General features: G+C 47.8%; 1 protein-coding gene across 1 annotated transcript in view; it reads left to right on the top strand.

Annotated features, from left to right (window-relative positions):
• Positions 1 to 14268, top strand: part of LOC144099355 (sodium-coupled monocarboxylate transporter 2-like) — an 88361-nt gene that overhangs the window by 70921 nt on the left and 3172 nt on the right. Inside the window, exons 12-13 of the mRNA XM_077632584.1 lie at positions 577 to 749; positions 4446 to 4549. Of these exons, the coding sequence (XP_077488710.1) occupies positions 577 to 749; positions 4446 to 4549 (277 nt within the window). The remainder of the gene's footprint in view (positions 1 to 576; positions 750 to 4445; positions 4550 to 14268) is intronic.

The raw sequence follows: 14268 nt of genomic DNA, 5'->3' as shown, positions 1-14268 counted from the left end.
TAAAGATGTCTCCCACAGACTTTGTTCCTATAAGCACAACTAGAGGAACACGTCACAAGCATTCACTCACCCTTGAAAAATATTTCTGTCTCAGTAATACTTTCCGATATTCTTTCTTTCCACAAGCTGTCCGAGATTGTATTCGCTTGCATCCATCAGTCACAGCCCAGCGCACCATAGACAAATTTATTACCCTCGCTGAGAGCTCTGTGCTTACATTCCTCTCACCATAACCTTGTTCATAATCTTGTAATACAGTGCTCCTGTCAGTTTATGTATTGTATTCAAGTGTTATCATCAGTTTTATGACTCGATTGCTTTATTTATTATTGTCATGTGTATTGCATATTTTGCCTCTATTTTTGACTCTAAAGAAATATTAGCACTGAACCTATATTTGTATGTTTTGCCCTCTCCTGTAGAAAACCCAAGAAGGGATTGACAGTATTCCGAAATAAATAAATAATAAATAAACAAATCTGACGAAACCAATACATGCTTTCCATATAATACGAAAACCTTATTTTAAATGTCACAAGTCCGCCAAGAGTGCATGAGAAGCGCTGTCTATTGCAGGGTGCTGGCCTGGCGACACTTGTCACGGTCATCTATCAGCTATGCCACATGGTGATGACGATGCGAACCGGTAGGAAACCTCCACGAATGCCGGTGTCTCTCGACTACTGCCCCGGAAACCGGAGTATGACTGCATCAGCACAGAACACAATTGGTTCCTCAGCGGCCTCTCTGTAAGAATGCTGCGCCAAGCAACATACTCATTATGAAAGTTTCATAATACTTCTCCCTGTTAAGAATATGCAGCAATAAAAAAATGTTTGTTCTTGTTTCTAACAAAAACCACCATTTGTTAAGTAAAATATCAGATATTCCTAAGTTGCACACTGATTTACTACAAGAACTGAGGCAGGGAACTATCGTTAAGAAGAATATATTAGATTTAACACCTCGATGAGCGTATGATAGAGTATTGGGTCGAATGGAGGAAGCGTGCGACTTGAAAACGACACCACATGAACTTTTCGGCTGTGAAAAACTTGCTAGCGGTTACACCCATGGTAATGCAGCTGATCACTGCCAGTTTTTCTACGCAAGGCTTTTGAATTGTTGCATTCATTTTCTATGCTACTGCCACGCATCAGAGCGTGACGATTGCTTCTGTTTCGACAGAGTTACAACGAGTGATGTATGGTGCGTCTAATATGTCAGTACGGACTTTCTTGTCGTGCAGTGCGTTTGCGGGCAACGTCCCGAGAGCGTTCATCCTCTGCTCCACAAACTGCACGCTTTTGGCTCTGGCCTCCCGCATACGTGCAGCGTTCAGATCAGAGCAGGACGCTCGGCTTCGGCTGCATCCATGGTATCCCATTAGTTAGACTAAGGTTCCACGTCATCGCTGGAGACTATATCCTAACTGCTTCGAATAATGCGCATGCGCGCAAGACGCCGTGGCATGGAGTCATTTAAGGATGTTTTCGTGAGAGGCGTCTTAAGGCTTTTGCCGCTATCTTGTTGCGACCCCTGTGCCGAACATGATTACCAAGTTTCGCAAGGTGCACGAGGTCGTCACGTGATGCCGGACTATAGATGATTACCATTGCCGCTTTACGGGAGCCGGAAACCTTGGCTTTAACAGCTCGCGGTGTGAAACAGAGCTTGAAGTTAATACCCATTGCGGACGCGTTCACACTGTGGCGAACATATTAGAGCAGTTCCGGGCTTCCTGATTCCCGGCGATGTCCGACTACTCTTAGGCCGGGAACCTTCGCTCTAACCGTAAGCACTGTGAAACAAGCGTCGATGGAGTAAAAGAGCCTGGGGAGTCCCTGATCCCGTTAACAGCGCCGAATACTGCTGAGTGCCTGCTGCATGGTCACGGTCCGGTCGCTATAAATATGCCCACTGAGTGAACGGCATAAAAGTGTTTCTTCATTACAGCAGGAATTAGCCACTGTGATGTAGTACTTGGCCATTGCCTCCAGCGAGAATCCATCATTCAAGCCCAGTCGATTCAAACACGAGGAGGCTAAGCGACTCATCAATGTGGGGTGTACGGCTGGCGACGCAGAGGAGAATTCTAATAATCTCAAGATCTCAAGGCATCTAGAAACTAGACCTAGACGAGGTTAGATACATGTTTACAAGCGAGGCTGGCTAGGATGTCTTTCCTGCAGGTCTGGGACTAATTGGATCCAATATGGCTTAGCGAGGTTAGATTTGACAAAACATACCCAAAGTTAGAGGGTGGGTACGCATTCTGTTGTTTGGGCTAAAAAATGAAGGAAAGAGCATAATGGCGAATTCTTTGCTAGCAGTGATAGTAATGGCAGCATTGACGAATTCTTTACCACTAATCCGAAGATGGCGGTCTGCGCGATCACTCGTAAAAAATATTTGAAATTCAAGGTGTTGCAGGCATATACTCTGCATACATTCGCATGCAGTCTCAATAACGAAATGGTTGATAGGTTTCATGAAAATTATAAACTGGCACTGGAAAAAAGTAAACACATTCTGCACTGCAGTTATAGGTGGCATACAACCAAGTCGCTGTGAAGGAAGGCACGAACATAAATGACCGACAGTTACGTTGGCTCCGAATTCAGCCCATTCATTGGGCAAACATGAGCCTTCAAGCCGAAAGAGACTCGGTGGCGGCGATGGCAGGAAGTGCGCGCGATGGCCTTCAGATTAATAATGTATTGCCTTTTTCAAAAATGTATGGCCCACGGGGTTTCCTTCTGGGAATTGCAGAAGAGCTCGTTTTGCCTTGTCGACGGTCAAAATCGGTCGAAGGTGAGAGGGACTCCCGTCCTCACGTTTCTAGAGCTGAGGACGCCAAATGATACTAGGGAGCCCCACTACATTGCTTTAAAGCAAACCCCTTGTGCCCTATATTTCTGACAAATGCTCTACACGGCTCGTCGCCGTGTTTATTTCGGAGAAGACATGGAACTTTCTTGACATAAGGCACCGAGGTCGATGACAATCATCTCGAAGAGTGTAGAAGCTTCCCGCTTTATGGTGATTACTATAGAGCGCTCTGGCATCACCTAGCATTCAAAACAACGGGGTAAGGCCGTGTACCGGTGGCCGTAGAAAATAACATGAAAAACCAGCTTAGAAGACAAGGCTGTCAGGACTAGCGGTATGCCAGGAGTAACAAGCAAGCTCTGGCAGAAAAAAGAAGACGATACGCACAACACAACACAGCGCTGTGTGGTGCATCCCTCCTTTTTGTTTCGCCTGTACGCGGTGCCGGTTTCTCTCCAGTTCAACGCAGTAAAGCTGGGTGCCATTACCGCGTCTTGAACAAGTGTCGGCCCCGTGCTTAGAACGAGAGTGAAAGGAATGAAAAGGAAGGGCCAATGAAGGAAAGCGTAAACGCCCTCTAACACGCCTAACAGAGCTTCAAGCGCGAGACATGCACTAACGTCTGGCGTGTAGGGTTTACTGAAATGCTGAACCTCCGACTAATGATTTCACAGTCCAGTTCTACAAGCGCTTCAGGAACTTCTACGCGCTAAAGAAGCGGCGCAAAACCTTTAGGCTTAGTCCGCGCGGTGAATCGCCGTCTACATCCACAGGTTACCGCCAGGATTGTAACTCGTTTGGCGTCGGCGGACCTTGTATACGCCTGCTATCGGGCCACTGTAGCTTTTTGTCGCTTCTATGCACTCTAAGTAAGCTGCGACCTGAAGGTTGCCTTCGTTGGTGATGTTTATCAGCAAAGCGTCAAGAGTGACCGCAGCTCCTCTGCCATGGGAGAGCTGGAAAAGCATATACCTTGAGCAGTCTGTGTTCAAGGTGAAGATGATGTATGACAGGATGATATCCCACGTTTGGTACTCAAAGTCGACATGCACGACGAGACTGTCTGTGACGCTTTTATTTGAGCGTTCCGTGTGGTCATTCATTTGTGCTTGACAAGCACTCGAATTTCAGTGCCTTGCTTTTCACTATTGCAGGATAATGCGGTTCCCCTGTATGTGAGGAGAACCTCGCAGGCAACGTGGCGAAGAAGTACATTTTTCTTACGGGTCAAGTAGTCGGCTCCCACAACTGTCCATCTGTCACCGCATGTCTGTGTTTGAGAGGGCCCAAGTAGGTCCACGTCAGTCAGGTGGCAGTGACTTACTGGGAGTTTAGAGGACTCTAGGGATTCTCTTCGTCTAGCTGCCAAAGTTTCTCGCCACTCGTAGTCTCGACAATCTTCAGAAAATGCGCGCTGTCGGCGGATATAGACGACAGCAGTAATATTTCTCCTAAGTTCTGCAAACTGGATTCGTGGATTTGATGCTAACCGCGGTTCTTTCGTCGCGAGAAGCTGGTAAAACATCGTCTAGGTTGATCGCAAAGACAACAAGAGGGGAGGCGGCCATGTTGCTGAACCAACGCTGTTGCAGCTGTTTTTGTCTTCCTTTCAGATCATACGAGACCTTCTTTCTTTTTCGCCTGTCGTACTTATGGAGCAGCTTATTTGCCACCATCGCAACTGTTGTGATCGGCGTTCTCCTCAGCGCTCTCACAGGTACCACAAATATTTGCATTTGAGCTTCTTATGCCTTTTTGTTATTTAGCTTTCGCAGAGGAGGAGCTCAATTTCAGCCTCCTTCTCCTCTTGTTCTTGTCTTCTTTAGAAAACGGCACCAGCCATAAATTATTGTTGGAGCGAGCAGTTTTAACGCGATAGCATTACAAACAGCAAAGGGCCCAATTGCGTCGTCGGGCGAAAGCTCGATATATTCGTCGTAGTGCCGAAAAATCTTGGAAAAATTGCGTGTCCTCGATAAACAGCTCAACCACATCAAAACAAAAGTGGGGGAAGGTCAGAAAGTTAAATGGCAACTACTCTCCGTTCACAGTCCCCCTTCTTACAGCTCCCGGTTTACAGACGAGTCTAGAAGAACAGGCAAATATTTTAGGCGAATATTTTTCAGGAGTTTCCAGCTCATCCCACTACGCCGATTCATTTCTTAAATACAAAAACACAGCAGAGAATCAAAGACTGCTGATAGGTTGCGATACAAATGAACCATACAATAGTTTAATTACAATACAAGAAATTCAAACAGTACTTTCTTCCAGTATACATACCGCGCCCGGCCAAGACCAAATACATTACCAAATGCTAGCCCGCCTTTCTGAACCTGCCGTAGACGCACTTCTAATTTTTTTAACAAAGTTTGGGTATCAGGAAAAATACCCAAAGCTTGGAAAGAAGCTATTATTGTACCGTTTCTTAAACCCGAGAAGCCACCAACCTCTCCTAGCAGTTATAGACCTATCGCCCTTACCAGTTTCCTCGCCAAGTCCTTTGAAAGTGTCCTAAATTATTTTTTTTCTTCAATCCTGTGAACTTCTCGAAAGCCATTAATGTGGTTTTAAAAACGGATGCTGCACTACACATCACCTAGTCCGCCTTTAAAATACTGTCAGAGATGCGTTTATACAGAAACAACACTGTCTTGCAGTCTTTTTTTACTTAGAAAAGGCATATGACACAACCTGGAGGTATGGAACTCCTCAAGACCTTCCCGAGCTTGGCATCCGCGGGAGGATGTTAGATTGCATAAAAGACTTCTTGTCCCACCGTTCGTTTAATGTACGCCTAGGGTCAACCATTTCAAAGAATTTTATTCAGGAGAATGGGGTACCTCAAGGATGCATTTTAAGTACAACTCTCTTTGTCGTAAAAATGAATTCTGTTAGGAAAATAATCCCAAGGTCTATTATGTATTCTGTCTATGATGACGATCTTCAGATAGCATGTACATCCCCCAATATATCCACATGAGAAAGACAAATACAGCTAACAATAAACAAACTGGCAACATGGGCAGACAGGAATGGTTTCCAGTTATCTCCACAGAAAACAGTGCCCTTACTTTTTTCACTGAAACGGGGCCTACAGACAGATCCCACACTACACTTAAACGAAACCCAGTTACCTTTAAAAACTGAACACAAATTCTTAGATATAACATTTTACCGAAAGCTAACTTTCCTGCCTCACATAAATGCGTTGAAAAAGAAAGCTTCTCGATCACTGAATATACTCAAAGTCCTTTCACACAAACACTGGTGTTCTGACAGGGCAAGCCTTCTAAAGATTTATCGCTCTGTAGTAAGATCCTGCTTAGACTATGGTTGCGTGGTGTATGGTTCAGCAAGACCATCCTACTTGAAACGACTAGATCCAGTGCATAATTTGGGTTTGCGTCTTTCCACTGGCGCATACAGGACGTCGCCGATAAACAGTCTTCATGTTGAAACAAACAAACCATCACTTATAGATAGAAGAAGCATGCTTACATTCTGTTACGAAATAGTTACAAAGTGTCCCCCTAGAACACTCTTTAATAAGAAACCGCAAACCACCAGGCCACTGCTCTTGCGTTTTGAAGAGATTGCCCTGAATCTCGGCGTACTGAACACATTACCCAGCATTGCGCTAAGGCGAGATCCACTGCCTCCGTGGTACGATTTTCCTGCATTGTGCGATTTCACTCTTACACAGTTCCGCAAGAAGCAAACTCCACAACAACATATAGTACAAGAATTTCTTGCACTTGAGGAAAAATAGAATGGTTTCACAAACTCTTATGCTGACGGTTCAAAAACGAATACCTACGCAGGAAGCGCCGTAGTGCGAGGAATTTCGGAGAAAACAATACGACTTCCATAGTGCGCATCCATCTTCACTGCAGGATGTTACGCAGTATGTGTGGCCATAGAAAAAATACTAAGCGAGAACCTCAAAAACGTTATTATTTACACAGACTCATATTTAAGTGTACGTACAGCCCTCCACTCTAGAAACGCAATCACTCCTATACTTGGTGACATCATACTCAACATAGTAACAGCCACAGCTCGAAGACAAAACATTAAACTCTCTTGTGTCATAGTAACTGTCACAGCTCGAAGACAAAACATTAAACTCTGGTGGGTCCCTAGTCATGTCGGAATAAAACGCAACGAGAGAGCAGATTTCTGTGCTGCTCAAGCTAGAGGCAAGGAAATAAAGGAAGTAAATAACCCTTTAATGACTGCATGAAATTAGTACAACAGAAATTAAGGAAAAAATGGCAGTCGGCTTGGAACAGCGAAGTGAATAATAAACTACACTTAGTAAAGCCGGCTTTAGGTGAGTTTGTCTAGTGTGCAACAGGAAAATTTTAAATAAGTGATTTTACGCCGTCTCCAAATAGGCCACACGCACTTTACGCACAACTTCCTTCTAACAAAGCAAGATAAACCTGTTTGCGAAGACTGCGGAGATGAACTTACGGTTAACCACATTTTATCCTCATGTGTGAAACTAGAAAAACTAAGAAAAAAGTACTTGACTCAAATTTATCATGAATGCATTAATTTCCATCCAACATTGCTCTTGGCTGATAATGCCATTGTTAACATACCTTTCGTTTTTAGCTTTTTAAAAGGAGCAGGCGTACTTGAAAAACTAATTTTTGAACCACTATTACATGACACACCTCAGTCACTTTCTCATTCCTGAGAAGTAGGCTGAGGCTCTTAATTTGATTGGTTGGGAGCCTCAGGATCCTTGCCTAATCAATGATAGCCTCTAAGGCTTCCTGACCTTCTTTAAGGCTTTTACCATTAGCGATTGCCAAATTTCTTCTCCTCTGTTCTTACTAAGCAGTATAATCTTTTCAGGTCATCTCCACCATCGACGATTTTTCATAGTCCTAAACATTCTACAGAAAACCAATTCTATACCTCGAGCTTGGCGCATGATGGCCCTAGCTGTGTATGTGCCATAAAACCCAACACAACGGAACACAACAGTCTCCCTTGCAGTCTATACACAGCTTCCGATGCTTCTCGAGGTCTTGGAAACAGTTCGAAAACGCTTCTTTTGGCAGGGTTGTCAGCTCCTTTGTCGTGGCATCTTGAATGGCCTCCACGCTCCCCATCCAGCGACCTTTTAAGGCACTATTCAAACGAGGAAACAGGAAAAAATCACATGAAGAGAGGTCAGGCGAGTATGCCGGATCAGGAAGTACAGTAATGCCGTGCATGGCGAGAAATTTTGTCACACTGAGAGCAGTGTGCGGCCTTGCGTTATCGTTAAGAAGGCTCCATTGTGCAGATGCCCATAAGTCAGGGCGACGGCGTCGCAATGCACCACGCATGTATTGGAGCACGCGGATATAAAACTCCTGATTCACAGTCTGCCCTTGTGGGACGAACTCGTGGTGTATGACACCTCTGGCATCGAAAAAAGCTATCAGCATCGTCGTTGTTTTTCGTCTTCTGTCGCCGCACTTTTCTCGACGCCGGACAGCTTGTGGACCGCACATTCGGTGCTCTGCCTCTTTTTTTGAGGATCGTATTCAAAACAACATGTTTCGCCTTCAGCAATATTGGTTTCAACGAATGCAGCATCCTTCGCTGCCACGGAGAACAAATCAGCGCTCACTGATGCCCGCGTGTCCTTCTGGTCCCGTGTGAGGGAGTGCGCGATAATGTCTCGTTGCCGTAAGCGTCACGAAGGAGCTAATACGTCTGTGTGGCTGTCTTGCCAAGCTTCACACAGAATTTTATGTTTACACGTGGTTGGGGTGGACGTCCATCTCTCCACATTCACTCACAGTAGAATGCGCAGATGACTAGTGACAACGTATTTTTCTACATGTAATGCCATCTAGCGGCTGCGACAGTAATTAACATAAATAGCTCATGTTAGACCGAAAAGATGGCGCCACACATACGCACTAACATTTGGTTTATGGTTTATGGGGGTTTAGCGTCCCAAAGCGACTCAGGCTATGAGAGACGCCGTAGTGAAGGGCTCCGGTAATTTCGACCACCTGGGGTTCTTTAACGTGCACTGACATCGCACAGCACACGAGCCTCTTGAATTTCGCCTCCATCTAAATTCGAACGCCGCGGCCGGGATTGAACCCGCGTCTTTCGGGCCAGCAGCCAAGCGCCGTAACTATTCAGCCACCGCGGCGGCACACCAACATTTGTTTTGGGGAATCATTTCTAGAGAAAAAATAGATCAGTCTCGAAACTTTACGAACAAAGGTTGTATGCTCGCCGCTTCTTCCGCAATTTCGCCTGTATCATGCATCGCCCCTTTAACGCAGCTTCTTGCCGGCAGCCCGAACCTCTCGTTTTGGTCACCAGCCTGCGATGCCACGTTCCACACTACGTCGCCTGCTGGTTTCCCCCAATACTTCGCCATTTTGATCCCGAATGTCCAACAGAAATTCACACTGACGCAAGCGGCGTCGGATTGGGCGCTGCTGCTGGCCAACGAAAGCATGGGAATCCGGAATATGGGTTGTCGCCTACGCCATCCGCGCCCTTATAAAGGTAGGATCCAACTATTCTGTTACTGAAAAAGAATGTGTCGCCACCATTTGGGCAATCTCGAAGTTCCGTCCTTACATCTACGGCCGGCCAATCTACGTCGTCACCGACCATCATGCCCTCTGCTGGCTGTCCTCACTCAAAGATCCCTCCGACAGACTCTCCCCACCTGAGCTTTACATCTCCAGGAGTTAGATATTCAAGTTATATATTGCTCTGAACGGAAACACTCTGACGCCCTTTCTCGTTCACCACTCCCATGCCATTCTACCTTAGCCCTCGTATGTGCCTACGATTTCTCGTCGTTCGACGTCCCCGATATGCTCTCCGAACAACTGAAGGAGCCTTGGATCACCTCGCTGCTCACCTTCCTGAAAAATCCTTCACCGCATTCTTCGTCCAGGGCCCTTCTCCGCCAAGCCCACCATTTCGTCGTTCGTGATGGCCTCTCATACCGCCGTTACTACATCCCCGACGGGCGGAAGTGGCTGTTGGTGATCCCTCGACAGCTCCGTGCTGCCATCTGCGCCTCTTTCCACGAAGATCCACAATGCTGCCACGCCGGTGTACTGAAAACGTATGCTCGCCTTCGTATGCGATATTACTGGTGAGGTATGTATCGCTACATACGTCAGTACAATCGGTCATGCAGCGCCTGCCAACGTCGCAAGAAACCTCCCCGCCCCGCAGCCGCTCCTTTCCAGTCGTTACCTTGCTCTGGCCGACCATTTGAACGCGTCGGCATTGAACTTTATGGCCCTCTTCCAACCACTTTGGCTAACAACCGCTGGGTCATCGTGGCGTTGACCATCTCACACGTTACGTCGAAACAGCTGGCGGGTGTCGGCGGTGTTCAGCATGCACTGTACGCCGATGACATCACCATCTGGGCTACTACGAGAAACACAGGAGAGATGAAGGAATGCCTGCAGACAGCGGCGAGCACAGTAGATCACTATGCTATGTACTGCGGCCTACAGTGCTCCCCGTCCAAGTCTGAATTTGTGCATAATCGGCATTCTCCGAAATGCAAAATCTCCGTTCAGCTCTCTCTCTCGCCAGCGGACCCATCCGTGAAGCGCAGGAGCTGCGAATACTCGGTCTCTTCATTAATCAGCATCGCAAGGCAGATACGACCCTTGCCAAACTCCGCAAAGTCGGCGACCAGATGGGCCGAATGGATCGCCGCGTTTCCAACAAGCGAGGAGGATTGCGAAGTAAGGATGAGGTGCGGCTCGCCCATGCCTTCGTAACTAGTCGAGCACTGTACTCGGCTCCTTACCTCCGCTTACGGAAACATGGCGAAGATTGCGTGGAGGTTGTACTCCGCAAAATTTTCAAGAGAGCCCTCGACCTCCCGATCTCCACTTCCAACGCGCGACTGGTCAAGTTGGGGACGGTGAACACCTATCGGGAACTTCGCTAGGTGCATCTCGTTAACCAATACACGCGTCTCACCCAGACCGTGTCCGGTCGCCGCCTCTTGGACCGGTTACATATCAAACATGACCACCATACGATGGAACGGGTTCAAGTTCCCGAACTGTGGAGACGCGCCCTCTACGTTCGACCCCTTCAGACTATGATGAACAAGAAGGACCGCAACGGCTGGCGCCAGGCGCGGGTGGATGCCCTGCACCACCCCTATGGCTCAAAGAAACACGTCTTCTACTTCGACATTGCAGGCCCCTACCACTCCAAGGGGGAATGGTACACGGCTGCAGTCATACACGAGGGAAAACAGGTGGACGGTCTCTCGTTCAGAGCGCCCAGCTCAACTCATGCGGAGGACGTAGCGATCGCCCTCGCAGCCTCCCATCCCGACTCTAAATTCCTCCTCACAGACTCTCGCGGAGCCTGTCGTAACTTTTAGTTCGGTTGGATCACTCCACTTGCTCACGATATTCTTCATCACAGTACTCGTGACTGCGATCCAACTCATCGCTGAATCATATGGGCGCTCGCCACCAAGGCATGACAGGTAACGAAGCCGCCCATGAGGCAGCCCGCGCACTCACTTACCGGGCACCAGGCGTTCCTTGAGAGAACCTTAACCCAGACCATAGTCTTCTTCTTTCTTTTAAAGACATTACTGAGCACTATCGTTCCGAACACCGGCGCTACCCGTTTCCTATGAAGGGACTGGGTGAAGCTGGCAAGCGAACTCTCCTTGGGCTCTTTACAAACATCCTACTGCGCCCGGCGGTTCTCAAGCATTTTGACTCTCCTTTTGACGGCCGCTGCTCATTCTGTGGGGAGTTGGCCGACACCTTTCACATGGTTTGGGCATGCAGGCAAAATCCTTCTCTCCACCCTCCCCCCCCCCCCCCATCACCCCTTCCCCTACCCGAGAGGACTGGGAGGCGGCTCTGCTCGGCTGCCACGAACTATCGGCCCAACAGGCCCTGGTTCGGCGGACCTGCGCAGCGGTCAGGACCAACGGGGTCCCGGAATGAGGGACTCCGCCTTCTATTGCAAGGGACGAGACCAACTAGGGGTCTCTCCCCGATCACCTCTCTGTACATATAGATGAATAAATGCTTTTCACCACCACCACGTCGAAACGTCGGCTCTAATATCTGCTACCGCAAACGATGTCGCTTCCTTCATTCTAGTCTTGTTCTTCGTCACGGCACTCCGAAAGAACTACTAAGTGACCGCAGCCCTGTTTTTCTCTCGGGCGCCGTCGAGGCGCTGCCAATGCAATGCCAAATCGTTCATCGCTGCACCAGCGCCTATCACCCTCAAACCAACGGCATGACTGAGCGTCTCAACCGCACACTCAGTGACATACTCTCCATGTACGTTGGCACCGCCTACTCCAACTGTGACCAAGTAGTCCCTTTCGACACGTACGCGGATAGTACGGCTATGCAGACAACTACGGGGTTTTCTCCTTTCTCTTGTATGACCAGGAGACTACATCCACCATGGACATCACCCTTCCCAATCGCCCTGAGCCTTCCGAGACCACATCCCTTTCCGAAGCTCACCTGTATGCCGAAGAATGCCGGCAACTTGCCCGCTCTTTCACCGCACAGCTCCAGTAGCATCAGAAGCACCGTCGGGATTCCTCGGACCCTCCCACGTCCCACCGATCTTGCGCCTTTGTTTGGCTCCGGGTGCCTTCCTCCACTCCCGGCCTCCACACGAAACTGTTTTCTCGCTATCACGGACCTTACCGCGTTGTGCAACAAACTTCTCCCGTGAATTACATAGTTGAGCCGCTCACCCCCTCTTCGGACCACCGTCGGCGGGGGCACGAAACTGCACGTCGAGCCCCTCAAGCCTTATTATGACCCGCCCATGTTTTCCTCCCCGTAAGTCGCCAGGATGGCTCCTTTTTCGGCGGGGAAGTAACTGTAGTGAGACCGGCCGGCAGGATTTCAAGCAGTGCAGCGAAGAGGTAGACGAAGTTCAGCCGGGATTTCGAGTGACGCAAGTGTGTGTGTGTCCATCGCGTCGCTGTTCGACCAACGTCCACCGACCTGGGCTTCGAATAAGCAGCTTTACAAGTAAAAGATTACATATTTCCCGCACCGAATATATTTCTTTGACGTGCAGTCTTCACGTCTGAACCGTTATGGGTTCTGCAGACACATATGCTGGGGCCATTTATTGCACCCATAATAGAGTATTGATTTGCCATCAGTGTCTCAGTATTGTGAGGCTTCTTTAGGACAACTGTAGTCTTTCACCTGTGCTTCCTCGGAACTGCTTTCTTGCCGGCGAAAAGGCTAGGAAATCTGGTGCATTATTTTCGGCAATTTCGCTTGTGACTTCAGAAGTTTTTCAACCGAGTGTTGTAAAGAACAAACGAAATTAAATTGCTAGAGGATGCTATGCAGCCATTTCCTTGACTTTTACGCAATGGGCGTCGCGACAATAAAAAATCTTAATTTTTGGAAGCTCCCCATAAGCTTTTTGTATTTTACGCTGACTTCAGGGCTTTCAATGTTGATGTGAGAGAGAGAGAACACATTTACTTACACGACCCATGTCAGGGTACGTGTTCTTGTGGGAGAGGGATTTAAAGTTCATCCCCCAGGACGGTGAGCAGGTGTTGCAGGAGATTGCCCCAAGAAGAGGCTGTTTTGCTGAGGTGGGCAACCCAGGCCTACCGCGTGGGTATGTTGCGAGAGAGTGAGGGTTTTGCAGCTTCACTCCGTCTCTCAACTGTAAAACGTTCACCTTAAGCCAAAACGAGTGAGGCCATGTTTGCAATATCGTGACCTGTCGAAAGACAAGTACGAGGTCACCATTTCAGAAATCCTCTCCTGACAGCTTCCTCCTCCTCTAATCTTCAGCTCTTTTTTATCTTTCAAAAAACCACGCCAGCGACTCGCCCTGATTGTGCCCCTCGCTACAATTCCCATCAATTTCATCATCGGAAAACATAGCCTCAGAGTTATCTCCATTGGCCATCGACACGAACAGCGCTTCACAGCTCAAACCGTATAACTTTCTCTTCTTAGGCCCATGTTTTCTAACCCGTACGATTAATAAGGGCATTTATTGCGGCATTGCCTCACATAAACGGCACATCGATAGAAGCAAACGACACTTGTAGATTTTAGGCATTAAGGCGCAGTGTCCACATTTGTGCATGCAAAACTTTCAAAGTGCACCCCAGCACATTTTCTTTGTCTGTGAACATGCAAATTCGAGGCTTGTTTGCACATTATACTTTATCGACACATTTCGTGTTAAATTGCGTCATAAACGGGCAGGTGGAAAGAGAGCGTGCGAAAATAAAAGGCATTCTTTCGCCCCACCAACAGGTCAAATGCGCTCCGTTTATTATTTTTTTTCCAATACGTTTCGCTGTGTCTACGACAAATAGTATCATACACTTTAGAGGCAAAGATCTTAATATTTCATATGCGCAATTCAAAGGCTGCA

Source organism: Amblyomma americanum, chromosome 7 (genome assembly GCF_052857255.1).
Source record: "Amblyomma americanum isolate KBUSLIRL-KWMA chromosome 7, ASM5285725v1, whole genome shotgun sequence".
NCBI lineage: Eukaryota > Metazoa > Arthropoda > Arachnida > Ixodida > Ixodidae > Amblyomma > Amblyomma americanum.
This window is presented reverse-complemented; position numbering and strand designations above follow the sequence as displayed.